Source organism: Pleurodeles waltl, chromosome 11 (assembly GCF_031143425.1).
Source record: "Pleurodeles waltl isolate 20211129_DDA chromosome 11, aPleWal1.hap1.20221129, whole genome shotgun sequence".
Lineage (NCBI taxonomy): Eukaryota > Metazoa > Chordata > Amphibia > Caudata > Salamandridae > Pleurodeles > Pleurodeles waltl.
Window position 1 is genome coordinate 373309396 of NC_090450.1, and position 25139 is coordinate 373334534.

General features: G+C 46.8%; 1 protein-coding gene across 4 annotated transcripts in view; it reads left to right on the forward strand.

The window, feature by feature from the left end:
- Positions 1-25139, forward strand: part of SAP130 (Sin3A associated protein 130) — a 1096728-nt gene that overhangs the window by 266672 nt on the left and 804917 nt on the right. For 2 of the 4 annotated variants that reach the window (XM_069213674.1, XM_069213673.1), the window contains exons 10-14: positions 7309-7413; positions 12370-12511; positions 12967-13088; positions 13328-13660; positions 14491-14665. In XM_069213674.1, the coding sequence (XP_069069775.1) occupies positions 7309-7413; positions 12370-12511; positions 12967-13088; positions 13328-13660; positions 14491-14665 (877 nt within the window). The remainder of the gene's footprint in view (positions 1-7308; positions 7414-12369; positions 12512-12966; positions 13089-13327; positions 13661-14490; positions 14666-25139) is intronic. The other 2 variants (XM_069213675.1, XM_069213676.1) reach the window with 1 other exon arrangement.

Below are 25139 nucleotides of genomic sequence, written 5' to 3' on the forward strand. Positions count from 1 at the left end.
AGCTTCCTCTCCCTCATCAGTGACCTTGGCCATCTCAGCTCTGCTGTGGTAGAGTTTAAGGTGATTTACATGGATCACCCTTTTGGGGTTCCTGCAAGATCCAAAGTCCACTAGGTAGGTGAATTCCCATTTTCTTTCTAGGATAGGGTAGGGTCCACTCCACTTACCTTGGAGGGTCCTACGAGCCACAGGCTCCAAAACCCAAATATTCTGCCACGATTGAACTCCACCAGTGCAGGCTTTTGGTCATATCTGAGCTCTTAGCTGGCCTCAAGGCTTTTAGATGCTTTTTCCATGTATTCAGCCATTCTGGAGCGAAGGCCAGGTACATAGTCTACAATATTCTGTTTGGGTTCTCTGAGATGTCTCTCCCATCCATCCTTCACAAGACAAAGTGGTCAACTTACAGGATGCCCAAACAGAAGTTCAAAGAAGGAAAATCAACTCCCTTTTGTGGCACTTCCCTGTAAGCGAAAAGCAGGTATGGAAGTAGGACATCCCATCTTATTCTGAAATGTTCAAGGAGTCCACCAATCATACCTTTCGCTCAACACATCGCTCTTTTGCTCACCATACCTCCTTAGTTTGGACCCAGTCATACGCAAATCGTTCTTCACCCGACTCCTCATTGAATAGTCAAGCCAGACCTAGCAAACCAAGTTCTTCCTGAAATGGAACACAAGTAACTCATCTATCCCTGGCTGATGAGCCCTTATGAGGGCAAAACCGGTACTTGGTTACATGTGTTGCAGTTCGATGAGGGCCTGGCCTGGCAGTTTGGACTAGACTGCTTCCATGAGGAAGTAGGTTCCAGGCTGATTTGCATATGGCTGGGTCCAAACTGAGGTGGTGTGGTCAGCAAAAGAATGATTGGTTTGGATGCTACCCTGAGTGACTGCCAGTAGATGGACAAATTGCAAGTATTCCTCCCACCTCCTTTTGTGTGTTTGATACTCACAAGGGAAGGATTTAGAGGGAATACGTTTTAAATCGATTGTATCAGGGAACATTGTGTGGATGATCAGCTCTTTGTAGGATTTGCTGGAATGAAGTGCAAGGAAATGCAGAATGGGACCATCTCTCATTGGATTGTTCTGCATTAAATCAGCTATATGTTATCCAAGAAGCAACCACCGGATGTTTTGCTGGCTCATTCCACCTGAGCAAAGGTTGCTACTATTGCGTTTTCATGCGGAGTTCCTGTTCTGGATACTTGCCAGACTGCTACGTGGGCGTTAGCCATGCCCGTCAAGATAGGTATTTGGTCCGCTTTCCCCAACAGGACTTTTTGATTTGAGCCAATTTACAGACCCACCACCTGGGAAGCACTGCTTTGGTAGCTATACAAACATGTGAGAAACATGTGGTTAGAATTATCTGTCCGAACAAGTTACTCACCTGTTGCGAAGCCTTTTCTGGTTGATATTCTATTTAACCTCAGATTCCTCACAGACACCCCCATTCTCCCTGTTTTTTTAAATGACCTCTTTTCCACCTAAATAAGTCTGTAGTATAGCAATTTGCACAGTTTTGAAAGCCATTTTGCTGTTGGGCTCTGTCTGGTTATGTGGACAGCCTAGAAAGCAACTGATATCAGTGTGCACAATAGTGGCATCTGTATGTGGTTCCATTGTCACATCTGGAGTGGAACAACTTCAGTGCGGAGCCGCAGGCTACCACTCACCTGCACACAACGGTACTGATGGAAAATATCAGGATCTCGTCTGACGCCTGAGGAATATTCATTAGGTGAGAAATCTGCTGTGGCCAAGGAGTTACGAAAGTAAGTAACTTGTTCTTCTGGACTTCGATTTTGGTATACTAGAGTCCAAAGCTGCCTGTCCCTACCACCATTCCTTCCTGTGCAGACTTGATCCTCCCTGCTGATCCTCACAGTAGCTTTCCGCTGTCATTATGGACCTGGCCTGCCAGTTTGGGCTGGACTGTTCCCATGGGGAGAAGAGTCACGGCTGAACTGCACATACCTGGTGTGAGAAGGTAGCCTCTTTCTAGCCTTGTTACCCCCACTTTTGGCCTGTTTGTGAGTGTATGTCAGGGTGTTTGTCACTGTTTTCACTGTCTCACTGGGATCCTGATAGCCAGGCCTCAGTGCTCATAGTGAAAACACCATGTTTTCAGTATGGTTGTTATGTGTCACTGGGATCCTGCTGGTCAGGACCCCAGTGCTCATAGGTTTGTGGCCTATATGTATGTGTCACTGGGACCCTGTCACACAGGGCCCCAGTGCTCATAGGTGTGCATGTATATGTTCCCTGTGTGGTGCCTAACTGTCTCACTGAGGCTCTGCTAACCAGAACCTCAGTGGTTATGCTCTCTCATTTCTTTCCAAATTGTCACTAACAGGCTAGTGACCATTTTTACCAATTTACATTGGCTTACTGGAACACCCTTATAATTCCCTAGTATATGGTACTGAGGTACCCAGGGTATTGGGGTTCCAGGAGATCCCTATGGGCTGCAGCATTTCTTTTGCCACCCATAGGGAGCTCTGACAATTCTTACACAGGCCTGCCACTGCAGCCTGAGTGAAATAACGTCCACGTTATTTCACAGCCATTTTTCACTGCACTTAAGTAACTTATAAGTCACCTATATGTCTAACCTTTACCTGGTAAAGGTTAGGTGCAAAGTTACTTAGTGTGTGGGCACCCTGGCACTAGCCAAGGTGCCCCCACATTGTTCAGAGCCAATTCACTGAACTTTGTGAGTGCGGGGACACCATTACACGCGTGCACTACATATAGGTCACTACCTATATGTAGCTTCACAATGGTAACTCCGAATATGGCCATGTAACATGTCTATGATCATGGAATTGCCCCCTCTATGCCATCCTGGCATAGTTGGCACAATCCCATGATCCCAGTGGTCTGTAGCACAGACCCTGGTACTGCCAAACTGCCCTTCCTGGGGTTTCACTGCAGCTGCTGCTGCTGCCAACCCCTCAGACAGGCAGCTGCCCTCCTGGGGTCCAGCCAGGCCTGGCCCAGGATGGCAGAACAAAGAACTTCCTCTGAGAGAGGGTGTGACACCCTCTCCCTTTGGAAAATGGTGTGAAGGCAGGGGAGGAGTAGCCTCCCCCAGCCTCTGGAAATGCTTTGTTGGGCACAGAGGTGCCCAATTCTGCATAAGCCAGTCTACACCAGTTCAGGGACCCCTTAGCCCCTGCTCTGGCGCGAAACTGGACAAAGGAAAGGGGAGTGACCACTCCCCTGACCTGCACCTCCCCTGGGAGGTGTCCAGAGCTCCTCCAGTGTGCTCCAGACCTCTGCCATCTTGGAAACAGAGGTGCTGCTGGCACACTGGACTGCTCTGAGTGGCCAGTGCCACCAGGTGACGTCAGAGACTCCTGCTGATAGGCTCCTTCAGGTGTTAGTAGCCTATCCTCTCTCCTAGGTAGCCAAACCCTCTTTTCTGGCTATTTAGGGTCTCTGTCTCTGGGGAAACTTTAGATAACGAATGCATGAGCTCAGCCGAGTTCCTCTGCATCTCTCTCTTCACCTTCTGATAAGGAAACGACCGCTGACCGCGCTGGAAGCCTGCAAACCTGCAACATAGTAGCAAAGACGACTACTGCAACTCTGTAACGCTGATCCTGCCGCCTTCTCGACTGTTTTCCTGCTTGTGCATGCTGTGGGGGTAGTCTGCCTCCTCTCTGCACCAGAAGCTCCGAAGAAATCTCCCGTGGGTCGACGGAATCTTCCCCCTGCAACCGCAGGCACCAAAAAGCTGCATTACCGGTCCCTTGGGTCTCCTCTCAGCACGACGAGCGAGGTCCCTCGAATCCAGCGACGCTGTCCAAGTGACCCCCACAGTCCAGTGACTCTTCAGCCCAAGTTTGGTGGAGGTAAGTCCTTGCCTCACCTCGCTGGGCTGCATTGCTGGGAACCGCGACTTTGCAGCTACTCCGGCCCCTGTGCACTTCAGGCGGAAATCCTTCGTGCACAGCCAAGCCTGGGTCCACGGCACTCTAACCTGCATTGCACGACTTTCTAAGTTGGTCTCCGGCGACGTGGGACTCCTTTGTGCAACTTCGGCGAGCACCGTTTCACGCATCCTCGTAGTGCCTGTTTCTGGCACTTCTCCGGGTGCTACCTGCTTCAGTGAGGGCTCTTTGTCTTGCTCGACGTCCCCTCTCTCTGCAGGTCCAATTTGCGACCTCCTGGTCCCTCCTGGGCCCCAGCAGCGTCCAAAAACGCCAAACGCACGATTTGCGTGTAGCAAGGCTTGTTGGCGTCCTTCCGGCGGGAAAACACTTCTGCACGACTCTCCAAGGCGAGAGGGATCCGTCCACCAAAGGGGAAGTCTCTAGCCCTTTTCGTTCCTGCAGAAACCTCAGCTTCTTCTGTCCAGTCGAAGCTTCTTTGCACCCGCAGCTGGCATTTCCTGGGCATCTGCCCATCTCCGACTTGCTTGTGACTTTTGGACTTGGTCCCCTTGTTCCACAGGTACCCTAGATTGGAAATCCACAGTTGTTGCATTGCTGGTTTGTGTCTTTCCTGCATTATTCCTCTAACACGACTCTTTTGTCCTTAGGGGAACTTTAGTGCACTTTGCACTCACTTTTCAGGGTCTTGGGGAGGGTTATTTTTCTAACTCTCACTATTTTCTAATAGTCCCAGCGACCCTCTACAAGGTCACATAGGTTTGGGGTCCATTCGTGGTTCGCATTCCACTTTTGGAGTATATGGTTTGTGTTGCCCCAATCCCTATGTTTCCCCATTGCATCCTATTGTAACTATACATTGTTTGCACTGTTTTCTAAGACTATACTGCATATTTTTGCTATTGTGTATATATATCTTGTGTATATTTCCTATCCTCTCACTGAGGGTACACTCTAAGATACTTTGGCATATTGTCATAAAAATAAAGTACCTTTATTTTTAGTATAACTGTGTATTGTGTTTTCTTATGATATTGTGCATATGACACTAAGTGGTACTGTAGTAGCTTCACACGTCTCCTAGTTCAGCCTAAGCTGCTCAGCTAAGCTACCATTATCTATCAGCCTAAGCTGCTAGACACCCTATACACTAATAAGGGATAACTGGGCCTGGTGCAAGGTGCAAGTACCCCTTGGTACTCACTACAAGCCAGTCCAGCCTCCTACACCTGGGTTCAAACTGAGGTGGCATGGTGTGAGCAAAAGAACGATTGGTTGGGATGCTACACTTAGCGATTGCCAGTGGATAGACAAATTGCAAGTATTCCTCCCATCGCCTTTTGTGTGTTTGATACTCCTTTAGAACCTCTGCACAAGTGTCCACTACGGCTTCTCATCCTCAAGACAGTGTTCCTCATCACCATAACATGGGTGTGCCAGATGAGTGAGCTCCGAGCTCTCCATCAACCCGTCATACACTTTTTCCTCGACAAGCTTAGCCCTGAGAATCCAAGCTTCCTTTCTTCCAAAGGCAGTGATTCCTTTTCAGGTCGGGCAAAACATCACCCTACGGGCATTCTTCACTCCACCTCAGCCCTCTAAGTTGGAGTAGTCTCTTAACAGCTTGATCCCAAGACCTCTTACCTTCAATTGTATCAGGGAACATCCTGTGGATGATCAGCTCTTTGTAGGATTTGCTGGAGCGCAGACGGGCAAGGCAGTGCAGAATAGGATCATCTCTCAGTTGTTTGTTCTATATTAAATCAGCTATGTGTTAGCCAATAAGCAGCCACTGGAAGTTTTGCTGGCTCATTCCACCAGAGCCAAGGGTGATACCCGTTTTCATGCGGAGTTCCTGTTCTGGATATTTGCCAGGCTGCTACGTGTGTCAGCCATGCCCATCAAGATAGATGTTTTGTCTGCCTACCCCAGCAGGACTTTTTGATTTGAACCAATCCACAATCCGCAGACCCACCACCTGGGAGGCACTCCTTTGGAATCTATATAAAAATGTGAGGAATCTGTGATTAGAATTATCTGTCAGAACAAGTTACTCACCTGTTGTAAAGCCTTTTCTGGTTGATATTTTATTTAACTGCAGATTCTTCATAGACTGACCTCTTTTCCAACTAAATAGGTCCCAAGTGTAGAAATCTGCGCCCTTTTCAAAGCCATTTTGCTGTTGGACTCTGTCTAGTGGCGTGGACAGCCTAGAAAGAAACTGACAGCAGTGTGCACGAGAGTGGCTTCAGTATAAGATTCCATTGTCACTTCTGGAGTGGAACAACTTCAGCGTGAAGCTGCACAGTACCACTTACCTGCACGCAGTGGTACTGATTTAAAATATCCGGATCTCGTTTGACGCCTGAGGAGTAATCATTAGATGCGGAATCTGCTATTATCCGAAGGTAAGTAACTTGTTCTTCTGGACTTCTATCTTGGTATAACAAAGCTGCCTGTCCCTACCACCAATTAGTCACAAACTCCTTCCTGTACAGACGTTATCCTTCCTGCTTATCCTAACAATAGCTTCCCACTGTCATTCTGGTCTGACAAGAAAGCACGCCTTATGCAGGGAACCAGAAACCAGGCTTCCAGGGAACCAGAAACCTAATTAATGCCATAACATTTTCTTATTCACTGCCTGTAGAGCCAGTCTGCTCCCTACAGTAGGAACTTGTGCATTGCTTTGCTTGTTCAATCAGTTCTGCTCCATTGGAGACAGGATCCCGAAAGGGAAGCAGAAGCATAACTCCCATTGATCATATTCTACTCAATTGGCTCCTGCTTGTCTCTGACACATCCCACTTGCCATATGGGCACATGCATGGATGCACAGGACTGTCAGCTAAGTTATGCACATTTTAGAAGAGGGTGTCCTGAGATTCCCTTCAATACACATGTATACAAGTATATAATATATACACGTCACAAGTGCAGTTTAAATACCACACTGTTAAATTGCTATCTAGCTTCACTTTGCATCGCATAGGCAATGCAAATATGCAATGTCTTGCCTGGAGACTGTGATTCATGTTCATTTCATTGCTGTAAATTTTATAACAGCAGAATACTCCTATGGGCTAGTACAAAATGTGAAAGACTCTTCAAACCAGCAATGACTGCAAGGGCAGACCCAGAGTCTACTCTGTATTTGCGTTTGGTGAATACTTGAGTGCTGGTAGTCTTTATCCAGAGCTATAAAAACGTATGGCTTGTAATTATTCTGAATATGGATCACATGCTTAGTCAGCAACCTGAAAGCATAGAATACCGGAAAAGGATCACTTGGTGAACTAGGATCTAATGATATTGTTCTAGTGGTACATCTGACTCTGGATGTGAAATGGTGGATCTCAATTCCTGAGGAAAATATATTTGTTTTTTCTTCTTGTTTTCAGGTTCTTTGTCTCATACACAAGTACCCACTAGCAGTATTGTTACCATGACGATGCCCTCCCACTCTTCTCATGCCACAGCCGTGACTACCTCAAACATCCCTGTTGGTGAGTGATAAACTGTTTTTATACTTGATTGTAGTGTAGCATTTATAGAGTGTTCTATCCCTGGCGAGGACGCAAAGTACTTCCACTGGGAATCTGATTCCTGTCGTCCTTTCAGGGTTTGCTACTGAAATGGTGAGGGATGTATTTTGTCACATACTTCAAACATGGGACAATGAATAGGAGGCTGTGCATAAGCAGGTTGTGTTGCAGAGGATTGTGTGAATAGAAGCAATTGCGCAGTACTAGTTCCTGACGTTACCTGCCATTTTTGTTGTGTGATTATGCTTATGGGAAGAGCCAGGTTTTTAAGCCCTCTAAAACTCTAAATGATTGTGTATTAGTCTTACTCTTTGAAGAATCGTGTTAATTTTTTTCACTTCGTGAGAAGAGAATGGCGTTCCTTGTTTGCAGTCTTTTGTACAATGGTGCTGTCAAAAGAGGTCCTCTTAAACAGTTTAGGGGTCTTGCTCGTCTATCGGTGCCTAGTCTTAGCTTGACCAAACCATAGAATCCGACTAATTTTCCTCAGTGCAGTGTGCTATGCACATTTCTTTTAATGAGATGCATCTTTCTAACGACAACCGGTGTGATGATCTTAGTCCTTGTGCGATGCAAGTCTGAATAGGGACACGGAGTGTGAGTCTTGTAGCAGCATTCTGTGCTTGTATTAACGTTTGCCAGTAACATCAGGTCTCCAAGCTTTAGGCTGTTGGCATAGTTTAGGTAAGAGCACAAGGGAAGATGATGGCTTGGCCTTTTTTTGGCAGAAATGTAGCAATGGTAACGTTGAAAACCTGTTTACTTTTTCTGAGTTATTGCTGGCAAATAGTGTTTGATCCATATGGCACGTTATTTTGGATTTAGACAGGTTTTGATTGTCATGGTTCAATGTAATCCATTGTTTGACTGATGAAAGTCCTTTTCAATATGAGCAGGAGTCATGGCTGTATGAATTTGGAAAGCTTAAGTATGATGATAATAACAGTTGAGGTTGAAGGGACAGATTAGATCTGGTTCAGGGCTGAGGTAAATGTTGAAGAAGAGACATCCGGTGCTGGAGCCTTGAGGTGAACAAACTGTGGAATTGAATGATACTGAGGTGAAGTGAGATAAGGAATCTGTCATGTTGGAACAAAGTAATTTACTTGAGGACCGTTCTTGTACTAGTTATGTCAGGGCTCTGAACTGTAGAGTGAATAGTGTTGAAGGTAAAGAATAGATTGTCACCGCTCCCTTTGAACTCACTGTAGTATATCATGTTGCAAACGAAGCTGCCTTGGTGTTCTGGTGAGGGAGATGGTTGTTTTTTCAGTGAGTCTAGTTAGTGGTCGCAAGGCTACTTTTTAAATCATTAAGTTTAAAAATGTTCCATTATTTAGTGGCTGGTCATTTTAAGAGGAGGGAGTTTAGTTAGAGGCCTGTTTTTTTGGAAGAGTTTTAGGTATGAGGTAAATTGTTTCTATCAAATTGTTTATAGTTCATACAGTTTTGATTGCAGAGTTATTGATGAGAATGGTCCTGAATATGAGCCAGACGTGGGTGGATCCATGATCTTGCTGGGCCACAAACCTTTGCAGCATTTTTCAAAGTTCTATGTAGTTTGAATGAAGGTGAGTGATTATGATTGTTTTGTTTCATGTTTTTATTGATTTGGGTGGCTACTTTAGTTTTCTTATCCAAGTGTAGCTCCAGTTCGATGGCTTTTTTAATAGTGTTTTCCTATTGAGTGTCATAGCACTTGAGAAGGTGTCTGTAAGGAAATGCCTCCTTGGCATGGTTGCCCCCTGACTTTTTGCCTTTGCTGATGCTATGTTTACAATTGAAAGTGTGCTGAGGCCTGCTAACCAGGCCCCAGCACCAATGTTCTTTCCCTAACCTGTACTTTTGTATCCACAATTGGCAGACCCTGGCATCCAGATAAGTCCCGTGTAACTGGTACTTCTAGTACCAAGGGCCCTGATGCCAAGGAAGGTCTCTAAGGGCTGCAGCATGTCTTATGCCACCCTGGAGACCTCTCACTCAGCACAGACACACTGCTTGCCAGCTTGTGTGTGCTAGTGAGGACAAAACGAGTAAGTCGACATGGCACTCCCCTCAGGGTGCCATGCCAGCCTCTCACTGCCTATGCAGTATAGGTAAGACACCCCTCTAGCAGGCCTTACAGCCCTAAGGCAGGGTGCACTATACCATAGGTGAGGGTACCAGTGCATGAGCATGGTACCCCTACAGTGTCTAAACAAAACCTTAGACATTGTAAGTGCAGGGTAGCCATAAGAGTATATGGTCTGGGAGTCTGTCAAACACGAACTCCACAGCACCATAATGGCTACACTGAAAACTGGGAAGTTTGGTATCAAACTTCTCAGCACAATAAATGCACACTGATGCCAGTGTACATTTTATTGTAAAATACACCACAGAGGGCACCTTAGAGGTGCCCCCTGAAACTTAACCGACTGTCTGTGTAGGCTGACTAGTTCCAGCAGCCTGCCACACCAGAGACATGTTGCTGGCCCCATGGGGAGAGTGCCTTTGTCACTCTGAGGCCAGTAACAAAGCCTGCACTGGGTGGAGATGCTAACACCTCCCCCAGGCAGGAGCAGTGACACCTGGCGGTGAGCCTCAAAGGCTCACCCCTTTGTCACAGCCCAGCAGGGCACTCCAGCTTAGTGGAGTTGCCCGCCCCCTCCGGCCACGGCCCCCACTTTTGGCGGCAAGGCTGGAGGGAACAAAGAAAGCAACAAGGAGGAGTCACTGGCCAGTCAGGACAGCCCCTAAGGTGTCCTGAGCTGAGGTGACTCTGACTTTTAGAAATCCTCCATCTTGCAGATGGAGGATTCCCCCAATAGGGTTAGGATTGTGTCCCCCTCCCCTTGGGAGGAGGCACAAAGAGGGTGTACCCACCCTCAGGGCTAGTAGCCATTGGCTACTAACCCCCCAGACCTAAACACGCCCTTAAATTTAGTATTTAAGGGCTACCCTGAACCCTAGAAGATCAGATTCCTGCAACTACAAGAAGAAGGACTGCCTAGCTGAAAACCCCTGCAGAGGAAGACCAGAAGACGACTACTGCCTTGGCTCCAGAAACTCACCGGCCTGTCTCCTGCCTTCCAAAGATCCTGCTCCAGCGACGCCTTCCAAAGGGACCAGCGACCTCGACATCCTCTGAGGACTGCCCCTGCTTCGAAAAGACAAGAAACTCCCGAGGACAGCGGACCTGCTCCAAGAAAGGCTGCAACTTTGTTTCCAGCAGCCTTGAAAGAACCCTGCAAGCTCCCCGCAAGAAGCGTGAGACTTGCAACACTGCATCCGGCGACCCCGACTCGGCTGGTGGAGATCCGACACCTCAGGAGGGACCCCAGGACTACTCTGATACTGTGAGTACCAAAACCTGTCCCCCCTGAGCCCCCACAGCGCCGCCTGCAGAGGGAATCCCGAGGCTTCCCCTGACCGCGACTCTTTGAATCCTAAGTCCCGACGCCTGGGAGAGACCCTGCACCCGCAGCCCCCAGGACCTGAAGGACCGGACTTTCACTGGAGAAGTGACCCCCAGGAGTCCCTCTCCCTTGCCCAAGTGGAGGTTTCCCCGAGGAACCCCCCCCTTGCCTGCCTGCAGCGCTGAAGAGATCCCGAGATCTCTCATAGACTAACATTGCGAACCCGACGCTTGTTTCTACACTGCACCCGGCCGCCCCCGCGCTGCTGAGGGTGAAATTTCTGTGTGGGCTTGTGTCCCCCCCGGTGCCCTACAAAACCCCCCTGGTCTGCCCTCCGAAGACGCGGGTACTTACCTGCAAGCAGACCGGAACCGGGGCACCCCCTTCTCTCCATTCTAGCCTATGCGTTTTGGGCACCACTTTGAACTCTGCACCTGACCGGCCCTGAGCTGCTGGTGTGGTGACTTTGGGGTTGCTCTGAACCCCCAACGGTGGGCTACCTTGGACCAAGAACTGAACCCTGTAAGTGTCTTACTTACCTGGTAAAACTAACAAAAACTTACCTCCCCTAGGAACTGTGAAAATTGCACTGTGTCCACTTTTAAAACAGCTATTTGTCAATAACTTGAAAAGTATACATGCAATTTTTATGATTTAAAGTTCCTAAAGTACTTACCTGCAATACCTTTCGAATGAGATATTACATGTAGAATTTGAACCTGTGGTTCTTAAAATAAACTAAGAAAAGATATTTTTCTATACAAAAACCTATTGGCTGGATTTGTCTCTGAGTGTGTGTACCTCATTTATTGTCTATGTGTATGTACAACAAATGCTTAACACTACTCCTTGGATAAGCCTATTGCTCGACCACACTACCACAAAATAGAGCATTAGTATTATCTATTTTTACCACTATTTTACCTCTAAGGGGAACCCTTGGACTCTGTGCATGCTATTCCTTACTTTGAAATAGCACATACAGAGCCAACTTCCTACATTGTCATTTTGGAATTTGGATGTTTTGGAATTCAGAAACCATGTTGCGTAGTTCTCTGTTTTGGTCTGTGGCTTTTGAGATGGGGAAGGTGCAGTGGTATCTTTTTGCCTTTTTATTGGTAGTTTTATAGATATTGGGAAGCTCTTGAAATGTGAGTGCCATTGTTGTGGGACTTCTTCCAGATTCTTTCTTGTGCCTTTTTTAGTTAAGTTTAACAGTGACGGTCCTGTCACTTATAAGGTTGGCCCTGTGGTATGTTCCTCCCTCTAAATCCTTCCCTTGCGGATATACAACGCTAAATATTTACCTTCATCTCCTCTACTGGCATTTTCCCTATCTTCTGAATCCTGTGTTCCCTCTGCCTTGCTTGTTCATCTGTAGAATTGTGCAATCCTAGCTTCTATTTGATCCAATCTCATTCCAAGCCTACTATTGGTATCTTGCACATATTTGTTCTCTGCTTTTTTTCTGAGTAGTAGATTTGTGGGATTTGGTAATTTGATGTGTTGTCATTTACAGCTAAGGTGGTCCCCCAGCAGATAACCCATACATCTCCCCGTATCCAGCCTGACTATGCAGCTGATCGGAGCACCTTGATCCCCATATCAGGACATCGTGCCTCTCCCAACCCGGTTGCAATGGAAAGTAGAAGTGAGAACCGGTAAGAGGGCTATTGTTGCAGTTTCTTTTAATCAGACTGTGGAATAATGGAATATGGTTCACTGGTACATTAGCAAGCAAGCGCACAAGTACTTTTGTAAACTGTATTGATAATGATTAAATACTGAATTGCTGCGCCCCAGGAAACTTCATACAAATTGGAGATTCCACTCAAAAGTAATACCAAGCCAAGAAATCCCTGTCATTTCTAAGACCCATGCACATCCTTGGCTCAGTTACTGACATTTTAGTAACCTTTCTAGTTCAGAAGTGCTTTGAGGAAGTAAGTGTTATCAGTTATCTTCTCAAATGCTCTAGGTCATTTTATTGAGATACATTGACAGACAGCATTAGATGAGCTCTTTATTTGTGAGGGAGTTTCTCACATCATTGGTGATGGCCTGTTTTTACTGTACCTTATTTTTGTGGATTTTTTTGTTTTTGTTTTGTTTTTAGACAGTCTGTGCCTGTCCAGTTTCAGTACTTTCTGCCCACCTACCCACCATCTGCATACCCGTTGTCTGCCCACACCTATACCCCAATCACAAGTTCTGTGTCCACCATCAGACAGTATCCTGGTAAGTGACAATATGGCTGGGAGTAAAAATATATCTTAGTTGGATAAATGTAGATACAGATTGCAAACACTTCTTTATTTCTTACCTGTACTTTTGTTACAAGAAGAATATAATCGTCTAAGAGATATCGGTGTTTATTTCCTCAATGTGTCTTACGATGATCCATGTTTCTCTAAGCTCTATCCTGATGAATTGAAGGCCCAGCCCTTGTTGATTGTTAAAATGTTTCCTTGTCCCAGTTTCTGCTCAGGCACCGAATTCAGCTATCAATGCGCAGACTGGTGTAGGGGTGGCATCCACAGTTCACCTCAATCAGATGCAGTTGATGACAGTTGATACGTCTCATGCCCGGCATATCCAGGGAATCCAGCCGGCACCAATGAGTACACAGGGAATTCAGTCTGGACCAATTGGCACTCAGGGGATCCAGCAATCACCACTTGGTACGCAAGGAATCCAGCAGGCACCAATCGGGGTGCCAGGCCTCCACCCAGTTGCATCTGTGGGATCCCAAGGACTGCAGACGGCACAAATTGCATCCCAGCAATCACAAACAGAAGCAAAAACCTCAGGTTATTATTAAAATAATCCCTCTGCCCAATTAATTAGTCAGTGTGATGGTGCTGCAGTTCATCAGTGAATGGCAATCATCCAAGTTCCTTCGGGTGGGAGAGAATGAATTCAGTGTTGCTCTGCTCGATTAAACATTGGTTTGCATCAGGCATCTTTTATCAGTACTTAGCACCAGAATACCTGAGGTGCTGCTATTCACCTTCTAGTGAAGGCTTAAAGCTTTACTTGATCCCCTGTTCCTAAATAGAAGGTACTGTTGTATGGGATTTGTTAGCTTGCCAGTCGTGTATGGAGCCTTAATAGTGAATACAGGAGGCTGAGTTTGAGAAGCATTGATAGACTTGTGTGTAACATCTAAGCAATGGAATCAGGAACGAGTCACTTTGCCAAAGCAATTTAGAAGGGTGCAGAACTGGGGCAGCAAGTCAAGGATGACATCTGTCAGAAGTGTGTGGGGGCTTATTTGTGGTATGAGGAAGTAATTATTCATTGAAGGAGTACCATATGTGCTGCTTTGTAGTCTAAAGAGGTCTAGTGTCAAACTTGTCTATGGAGTGGGTTGGTGGGAGGAGGCTCAAATAATGATGTACAATTAACATTAAGTGCTATATTGGCAAAGCTGTGATTCAGAGGGTCAGTGTTGGTCTTGGAAGCAGGTGAAGAATGAGGTGCATTGACAAAGCAGTGCATGGGAAAGTACAGTACTGGAAAAGTTGAAGGTCTGGGGGGTTATTTAAGTAAGGCAATGCAGTACTAAGCGTTTTACTCTATTGGGTCTCTTGTTTGATTTTTTTTTTGTCCTCTAATTTCACTTAAACCTCCTCTTCAGCAGTAGTCCTGACCGAGGGAGCTGCCATTGTCGCCAGTCCTATGAGCAATAGTGCATTCTCTCCAACAGCAACATCCATGGTATCAGCCCACAACCCGACTGCTAGCAACAACGCTCCTGCCCAAGGATCTTCACCACGCCCCAGTATACTGCGCAAAAAACCTACAACTGATGGGTAAGTACTGACACAACTGGTCCAAGATAATCGTTTTTTTAGCACAACCTATTATGCTGCGAAAGACCTATTGTGGGCCAACCAAAAACGTACAGGGGGGCTTACAGCCCGACCATTAATTGGTTTTATTGACACTCATTTTTGCTTGCTTTTTATTCAGTGGGTTGTTTTCTTCTTCTTGTGTCTTTCTTTCGTTGAGCATTTCTTCTTTACCATACTTTTGATTGGACGGCTTGTAAGCAAAGGCAAAAAAATGTTTCTTTTTGGTTAAGCAGTTCTCAACTGTGCAGTTTTCCAGCTTCCCTCACACCAAATTCTTGCTGCCCTGCCCCCAACTCTACAATGCGTTCTCCCTTATGTGTTGCGCTCTCCCTTGTGTGCCTCCCTCCACCCTCTGTGTTGCTTTCTCCTTTGTGTGCTGCTTTTTATCTCCTCCACCCTCCGCGTGCAGCTTAATTTTATTAATACCGCTGCTCCAACACGCTCCTTTGTTGCTTTCCCAAGTGAGTGGGCATTTAAAAAGGAGGAGCGTTCTCTGCAGCTGATAGGAGGCAACAATTTCACTTTTGACACTCATTTTCTAGTGGCGTCTGCCATCAAAGTTCGATCAATTGGGGGGGTGGGGGGGGGGAGGGAAGGAAATGTTACCTGCATCAGTCACTTCATAATGCATGTGAGCCTGCAGAAAAATGTGACCTTCAATTGCCGCCACATCATTGCACCTTTTTTTCCTCCCAATGCTACACACCATCAGCAAAAAGCTTTTTGTATTTTTACTGATTGAATACAGCTTCTCCTAAAAGCATTACCAAAGCCTCTATAGCAAGAACTAGTGGCTTTGCCAATGTTTGTACTTCCTATAGTGGTCCTCTGAAAACATCCCAGGTTTCGATACCCACTTCACATTAGTCAAACGGTGACTTACCAAGTTTCTTTTCGCAGCCACACAAACTTGGAGAAAGGGCACTACACATCTTTAATATCAGCAAGGGGCTTACTGTACCACGTGGGCAGTGCTTGTGCAATTAGGTAAACGTAATAGTTATTTGTTCCCTGTGTTCGCTTAACAAATCTGATCAGTTATCCTAAGCTGAGGCCAAACACACTTTTCCCTGTGTTCCCAGAGCGCATTCCATGTGCAAGAACGGGCCACAGTGTTTCTTCTAGGGAACATTCCATGAGCAACAATTTGCTGAGCTGCAACGTGGTCATTCAAACTGTACTAAAAACGTTGTTCCACCTTAGGTAGTTGGGTACTGATTTATAGTCTGTGCACTGCTTGTGATCTGCAGCTATACATGTTGCAAGTGAAAAGTCTTATTTAACAATCTGTTTGCCGCACATAGTGCTGTATATTCACATGCGCCTTACCGAGCTCTCCAGAAGAAGGTAAATCTGAAACATGTGGACTTCACGTTGCATACATCTTTTTCCTTAGCTGGACAATATACAGGCTACACAAAAGCTTTGCGTTTACACTTCCTTTGAGAAAAAAACATAATCTGAGGGGGGGGGAGTCTGTGCCCTGGTGCATTGTGGATGTCATGGGTCCAAAAACCTATTCTTCAAACAAAAACAGCTTGCAGCATCTGAGCCAAACACTAAATGGCAACACATTAGATGGCAGAAGTAGACACAACAGTTAATTCTAGTTTTCTACATGCGGCATACAACTTGTTAAGGGTAAGTAATGTTTTGTAGGGTGGTTTATTTATTTTTCTGGTTTCACATGCTGTGCATTGCTCCGCCATCTAGAGGTTGGGTCTGGAATTTCTTATCTCCATTAGTTCCTTTTCCCCGTCTCTCGCTTTTTTTTTTTTTTTTTTTTTTTTTTTGGGCGTCAACAGTCCCCATCATTTGGTGGTTGTTCTGTGTTTCTCTGACACTACACGCGCTCCTTAGAAACCTTTTTTTTTTTTTTTTTTTTTTTTGCTGTTTCGTCTGAATGCATTGGGAAGACAACTAAGCTACAGGAGGATTAAGAAGAAGCAAGGACGTGTTGTTTTGTCAAAGGGAAGAACTTGGGAATACCGAAGAAAGTGATATCGCGAACTGCAAGCAAGAAACGAAGTAGGTGGAGGTTCTTTGTCATCAAAAGAGAATACCTTGACAGGGGGGACTCCTGCGCATCGTGAAATAGAGAACACTCCTTTCTATTTCTGCCCACAGACCCACCACAAGCTTGTGCAGAGGGACAGCCATCAGGTGTTTAATCTTTGCTTTCCTGTCGACCACGACTCTGAACCTTGGGAGGCCTGTGTGGAGTTTAACACAAAAACACTGACGACTTGAAACAAACAAAGGCGTGCACACTACCCAATGCAGGGCCTTAGGCTTGTCGAGTGAGGAGGAGGATAACACCAGTGAAGAAGGAGAAAACTCCTACGACAAAGAACATCATCAAAGCTGAAAAACGCAGAAGACTGAAAGAAAAACACAGACCGGTAAAGCCGAAAGAGATAATGGTAGTCGAAAAAAGGACTCCTGAAAACAAAAGCAGGCCTCTGCGCGGAAGATCTTGCCAACCGAACGCAAGACAAAGCACAAAGATCCTCTTGGGTACCATTCAAAGGATACCGTAGGTGGGAAAGGTGCCAAAAAAACGTTGACGTTGAGAGATGAACAAAAGCGAGAAAAAAGAAAAGACAGCAACTACTACAACAGCAGTCGAAGTCAAAGAGAACACCACCTACCCTCAAAACAGAGAAACGCACACGTTCAATGGCATGTGTAGCTGCAGATACACATGTTGTGCATAGCCCGCCATCTGGTGTTGGGTCGGAGTGTTACAAGTTGTTTTTCTTCGAAGAAGTCTTTCGAGTCACGAGATCGAGGGACTCCTCCTCTTTGCTTCCATTGCGCATGGGCGTCGACTCCATCTTCGATTGTTTTCTTTCCGCCATCGGGTTCGGACGTGTTCCTTTTCGCTCTGGGTTTCGGAACGGAAAGATAGTTAAAAATTCGGAAAATTACGTCAGTATTGTTGCGTTCGGGATCGGGTTAGATAGAATCGACATCGAATCGTGAAGAGCTCCGGTAGCCCTTCGGGGTAATTTCGATCCCCCGTCGGGGCCTGGTCGGCCCGACCGCGTGTAACATTGAGGCTGATGGAACGGACCCCGTTCCGATTCTGTCCTAAATGCCACAACAAATACCCATATACAGACCAACATTTGGTCTGTAACCTGTGCCTGTCGCCCGAGCACAAGGAAGAAACTTGTGAGGCCTGTCGTGCGTTTCGATCCCGAAAAACGCTCCGTGACCGGTGAGCCAGAAGATTACAGATGGCGTCCACACCGACAGGACACCGAGAGTTCGAGGAACAAGGAGAAGAAGAGGAAGCCTTCTCTATCCATGAATCGGACTCGGAGGAATTCGACGTCCACGAAACAGTGAGTAAGACGTCGAAGCCAGCACACAAGAAAACAGACAAGGCCCAGGGGACGCCACTGCCAACAGGCCATGGCTCAACCCATGAAGTCAGTGACCGCCCATCGGCACCGAAAAAGGCCGAACTAGTGCCGAGATCGTCCGACTCGGGGCGAGACACAGGCACGCAGCAATCTCGGGACCGAGAAAGTGCTGCCGACAAAGATCGCCGAGACAGCGGAGCCGAAGCTGCTCGACGCAGAGACAGCTGCACCGAGGAGGATCGACACCGAGAAGTTTCGACTCCAAAAAAGAGAAAAGTCGCCTCTGAGCCGAAAACGAGTAAGGACATAGTTTCGGTGCCGAAACGACCGGCAACCGAGCCAACTACCAGCTCCTATTCAGAGGAGCAATCACTGTCCTCTCAATTGCGCAGACATAGATTCGAGAACGAGTTACAATCCACTGAAGTGGACCACACTCAAAAGCGGATCTTCATACAGAGTGGAACAGGGAGGATCAGCACCCTTCCCCCTATTAGGAGAAAAAGGAGACTTGAGTTCCAAACACAGGAACAAGCACCACAAACAAAAGTGGTGAAGAAGGTAACTCCACCACCCTCTCCTCCACCTGTAACTCACATATCACCGGCACAGACTCCGTCACACTCACCGGCTCACACCACCATGAGCCAAGATGACCAGGACGCTTGGGACCTATACGACGCCCCAGTGTCAGACAACAGTCCGGAGGCGTATCCTACCAAGCCCTCACCACCAGAGGACAGCACAGCGTATTCACAGGTGGTAGCTAGGGCAGCAGAGTTCCATAACGTGTCGCTACACTCGGAACCTGTCGAGGATGACTTCCTTTTCAACACCCTCTCCTCCACCCATAGCAACTACCAGAGCCTGCCTATGTTCCCAGGAATGCTAAGGCACGCAAAGCAAATCTTCAAAGAGCCTGTCAAGAGTAGAGCAATAACACCAAGGGTGGAAAAGAAATATAAAGCACCGCCCACAGACCCTGCTTTCATCACCTCACAACTGCCACCAGATTCAGTTGTAGTAGGGGCAGCTCGCAAGAAAGCCAACTCTCACACATCAGGCGATGCACCACCCCCGGATAAAGAAAGCCGCAAATTCGACGCAGCCGGAAAAAGGGTCGCAGTACAAGCTGCAAACCAGTGGCGCATCGCTAACTCTCAAGCGCTCCTAGTGCGATATGACAGAGCCCATTGGGACGAGATGCAGCACCTCATCGAGCATCTACCCAAAGATTTACAAAAAAGGGCGAAACAGGTGGTTGAGGAGGGACAAAACATCTCCAATAACCAAATACGCTCCTCTATGGATGCAGCGGACACAGCTGCAAGGACAATTAACACAGCAGTAACCATAAGAAGGCACGCGTGGCTACGAACATCTGGCTTTAAACCGGAGATACAGCAAGCGGTGCTCAATATGCCATTCAATGAGCAACAATTGTTCGGACCTGAAGTGGACACGGCAATTGAGAAGCTAAAAAAAGGACACTGACACTGCCAAGGCCATGGGCGCACTCTATTCCCCGCAGGGAAGAGGCACTTTCGGCACCTTCCGCAAAACAACCTTCAGAGGGGGGTTTCGGGGTCAGGCCACACAAGCCAGTACCTCACATTCAACACCGTCTACCTACCAGGGACAGTACCAAAGGGGAGGTTTTCGGGGCCAGTACAGAGGAGGACAATTCCCTAGAAACAGGGGAAAATTTCAAAGCCCAAAAACACCTTCAACCAAACAGTGACTCACAGGTCACTCATCCCCTCCACACAACACCAGTGGGGGGAAGAATAAGTCAGTATTACCAAGCTTGGGAGGAAATAACAACAGACACTTGGGTCCTAGCAATTATCCAACATGGTTATTGCATAGAATTTCTCAAAATCCCTCCAAACATACCACCAAAAACACAGAATATATCAAAACAGCATTCAGACCTTCTGGAAATAGAAGTTCAAGCATTATTGCAAAAGAACGCAATAGAACTGGTACCAGGTACACAAATAAACACAGGAGTTTACTAAAGTACTTTCTAATACCAAAAAAGGACAAAACACTGAGACCAATCCTAGATCTCAGAACACTAAACACCTACATCAAATCAGAACACTTTCACATGGTCACGCTACAAGAAGTGTTACCGTTGCTAAAGCAACAAGACTACATGACAACCTTAGATCTCAAAGACGCGTATTTCCACATACCGGTACATCCCTTGCACAGGAAATACCTAAGGTTCGTATTCAAAGGAATACATTACCAATTCAAAGTATTGCCGTTCGGTATAACAACTGCACCAAGAGTCTTCACAAAATGCCTAACAGTAGTAGCTGCACACATCAGAAGGCAGCAAATACACGTATTCCCGTATCTAGACGATTGGCTAATCAAGACCAACTCACTGACAAAGTGTTCACACCACACAGATCAGGTCATACAAACCCTCTCCAAACTCGGTTTCTCCGTCAACTATGCAAAATCACACATTCTGCCGTGCAAAGTACAGCAATACCTAGGAGCAACAATAGACACAACAAGGGGAATAGCCACTCCAAGTCCACAAAGGGTTCAAAATTTCCTAAAAGTTATACAAACCATGTATCCAACACAAAAAATACAGGCAAAGATGGTATTACAACTCCTAGGCATGATGTCCTCATGCATAGCCATTGTCCCAAACGCAAGACTGCACATAAGGCCCTTACAACAGTGCCTAGCATCACAATGGTAACAAGCACAGGGTCACCTTCTAGATCTGGTGTTGATAGACCGCCAAACATACATCTCGCTTCTATGGTGGAACAGTATAAATTTAAACAAAGGGCGGCCTTTCCAAGACCCAGTGCCACAATACGTGATAACAACAGATGCTTCCATGACAGGGTGGGGAGCACACCTCAATCAACACAGCATCCAAGGACAATGGGACGTACATCAAACAAAGCTGCATATAAATCACCTCGAACTGCTAGCAGTTTTCCTAGCGTTAAAAGCATTCCAACCCATCATAACCCACAAGTACATTCTTGTCAAAACAGACAACATGACAACAATGTATTATCTAAACAAACGGGGGGGGACACACTCGACACAGCTGTGCCTTCTGGCACAAAAAATATGGCAATGGGCAATTCACAACCACATTCGCCTAATAGCACAGTTTATTCCAGGGATCCAGAATCAACTTGCAGACAATCTCTCTCGAGATCACCAACAGGTCCACGAATGGGAAATTCACCCCCAAATTCTAAACACTTACTTCAAACTTTGGGGAACACCTCAAATAGACTTATTTGCAACAAAGGAGAACGCAAAATGCCAAAACTTTGCGTCCAGATACCCACACAGGCAGTCTCAAGGCAATGCCCTATGGATGAACTGGTCAGGGATATTTGCGTACGCTTTTCCCCCTCTCCTTCCATATCTAGTAAACAAATTGAGTCAAAACAAACTCAAACTCATACTGATAGCACCAACATGGGCAAGGCAACCTTGGTACACAACACTGCTAGACCTATCAGTAGTACCCCACGTCAAGTTGCCCAACAGGCCAGATCTGTTATCACAACACAAACAACAGATCAGGCATCCAAACCCAGCATCGCTGAATCTAGCAATCTGGCTCCTGAAATCCTAGAATTCGGACACTTAAACCTCACACAAGAATGTATGGAAGTCATAAAGCAAGCTAGAAGACCATCCACTAGACACTGCTATGCAAGCAAATGGAAAAGGTTTGTTTGCTACTGCCATCATAATCAAATTCAACCATTACACGCATCTCCAAAGGATGTAGTGGGTTACTTACTACACTTACAAAAATCGAACCTGGCCTTCTCTTCCATTAAAATACACCTTGCAGCAATATCTGCATACCTGCAGATTACCCATTCAACTTCACTATTTAGGATACCTGTCATTAAAGCGTTTATGGAAGGCCTCAAAAGAATTATACCACCAAGGACACCACCCGTTCCTTCATGGAACCTCAACATTGTCTTAACAAGACTCATGGGTCCACCTTTTGAACCCATACATTCTTGCGAAATACAATTCCTAACCTGGAAAGTTGCATTTCTCATCGCCATCACATCTCTAAGAAGAATAAGTGAAATTCAGGCGTTTACAATACAAGAACCTTTTATCCAAATACACAAAAATAAGGTAGTCCTAAGAACCAATCCTAAATTTCTACCAAAGGTTATTTCACCGTTCCACTTAAATCAAACGGTAGAACTACCAGTGTTCTTCCCACAACCAGACTCGGTAGCTGAAAGGGCACTACATACATTAGACATCAGAAGAGCACTAATGTACTACATTGACAGAACAAAAGACATCAGAAAAACTAAACAACTGTTTATTGCATTCCAAAAACCTCATACCGGAAACCCAATATCAAAACAGGGTATAGCCAGATGGATAGTTAAGTGCATCCAAATCTGCTACCTTAAAGCAAAAAGGGAGCTGCCCATTACACCAAGGGCACACTCAACCCGAAAGAAAGGCGCTAGCATGGCCTTCCTAGGGAATATTCCAATGCACGAGATATGTAAGGCAGCCACATGGTCTACGCCTGACTCATTTACTAAGCACTACTGTGTAGACGTGCTGTCCGCACAACAAGCCACAGTAGGTCAAGCCGTACTAAGAACTTTATTTCAGACTACTTCCACTCCTACAGGCTGAGCCACCGCTTTTGGGGAGATAACTGCTTACTAGTCTATGCACAACATGTGTATCTGCAGCTACACATGCCATCGAACTGAAAATGTCACTTACCCAGTGTACATCTGTTCGTGGCATTAGTCGCTGCAGATTCACATGTGCCCACCCGCCTCCCTGGGAGCCTGTAGCCGTTTGGAAGTTATCTTCAACTTTGTACATTTGTAAATATATGTTCGATGGCATCTGTCGCTGTAGATACACATGTTCTGCATAGCTCGCCATCTGGTGTTGGGTCGGAGTGTTACAAGTTGTTTTTCTTCGAAGAAGTCTTTCGAGTCACGGGCCGAGTGACTCCTCCTTCTGTCTCCATTGCGCATGGGCGTCGACTCCATCTTCGATTTGTTTTCTTTCCGCCATCGGGTTCGGACGTGTTCCTGTCGCTCCGAGTTTCGGAACGGAAAGTTAGTAAATATCGGAAGATTTTCGTCGGTATTGTTGCGTTCGGGATCGGCGTAGTCAGATTCAACACTGCATCGAAGATCGACGCGCTCCGGTGCCCTTCGGGGTAGTTTCGATCCCCCGTCGGGGCCTGGTCGGCCCGACCGCGTGTAGAACAACGCCGATGGAACGGACCCCGTTCCGTTTTTGTCCCAAATGCCACAACAAATACCCCTATACAGACCAACATTTGGTCTGTAACCTGTGCCTGTCACCTGAGCACAGTGAGGAGACTTGCGAGGCCTGTCGTGCGTTCCGGTCCCGAAAGACACTCCGTGACCGTCGAGCCAGGAGACTTCAGATGGCGTCCACGCCGACAGCGCACCGAGAGTTCGAGGAAGAAGAAACCTTTTCGATCCACGAATCGGACTCCTAAGAATTCGACGATCAAAGAACCGTGAGTAAGACGTCGAAAACAACACATCAAAGAAGTGACAAGGCCCAGGGGACGCCACTGCCACCAGGCCATGGCTCCACCCATAAATTCGGTGACTGACCATCGGCACCGAAAAAGGCCCAAACGGTGCCGAGATCGTCCGACTCCGGTCGAGACACTGGCACACAGCCTTCTCGGGATCGAGAAAGTGCTGGAGACAAGCAACGACACCGCGATAGCGGTGTGGAAACGGCTCGATGCCGAGACAGCGGCACCGACGAGGATCGACGCCGAGAGGTTTCGACTCCAAAAAAGAAAAAAGCCACCTCGGAGCCGAAAAAAGATACAAACAGGGTTTCGGTGCCGAAACAACCCGTAACCGACCCAGGTCCAGGCTCTTATACAGAGGAGCAATCACTGTCCTCTCAGATGCGAAAGCATAGGTTTGAGGAAGAGCTGCAATCCACCGAAGTGGACCACACGCAAAAGCGTATTTTCATACAGCAGGGAACAGGAAAAATAAGCACCCTTCCCCCTATTAGGAGAAAGAGGAGACTGGAGTTTCAAATAGACCAGGCGCCACAAACAAAAATGGTGAAAAAAGTGACTCCGCCACCCTCTCCTCCACCTGTCATTAACGTCTCACCAGCACAAACTCCGTCACATTCCCCGGCTCACACCACCATGAGCCAAGGTGACCAGGATCAAGACGCTTGGGACTTATATGACGCCCCAGTGTCGGACAACAGTCCGGAGGCATATCCATCAAAGCCCTCACCACCAGAAGACAGCACAGCATATTCTCAAGTGGTGGCTAGAGCAGCACAATTCCACAACGTGAACCTCCACTCAGAACAAGTCGAGGATGACTTTTTATTCAACACCCTCTCCTCCACCCACACCTCCTACCAAAGCCTGCCTATGCTGCCAGGTATGCTTCGGCACGCAAAGGAAATCTTCAAGGAGCCGGTCAAAAGTAGGGCAATAACGCCAAGGGTGGACAAGAAATATAAGGCACCTCCTACAGACCCTGTTTTCATCACCACACAGCTGCCACCAGATTCCGTCGTAGTAGGAGCAGCTCGGAAAAGAGCCAACTCCCACACATCTGGGGATGCACCACCCCCAGATAAAGAGAGCCGCAAGTTCGATGCAGCTGGAAAAAGAGTCGCAGTACAAGCTGCAAACCAGTGGCGCATCGCTAACTCTCAAGCACTACTTGCGCGCTATGACAGAGCCCATTGGGATGAGATGCAACACCTCATCGAGCATCTCCCCAAAGACCTACAAAAGAGGGCAAAGCAGGTGGTTGAGGAAGGACAGAACATATCAAATAACCAGATACGTTCCTCAATGGACGCAGCAGACACAGCTGCAAGAACAATTAATACATCTGTGACCATTAGAAGGCACGCATGGCTGAGAACGGCTGGGTTCAAACCAGAGATACAGCAGGCAGTGCTCAATATGCCATTCAACGAAAAACAACTGTTCGGACCAGAAGTGGACACGGCAATCGAAA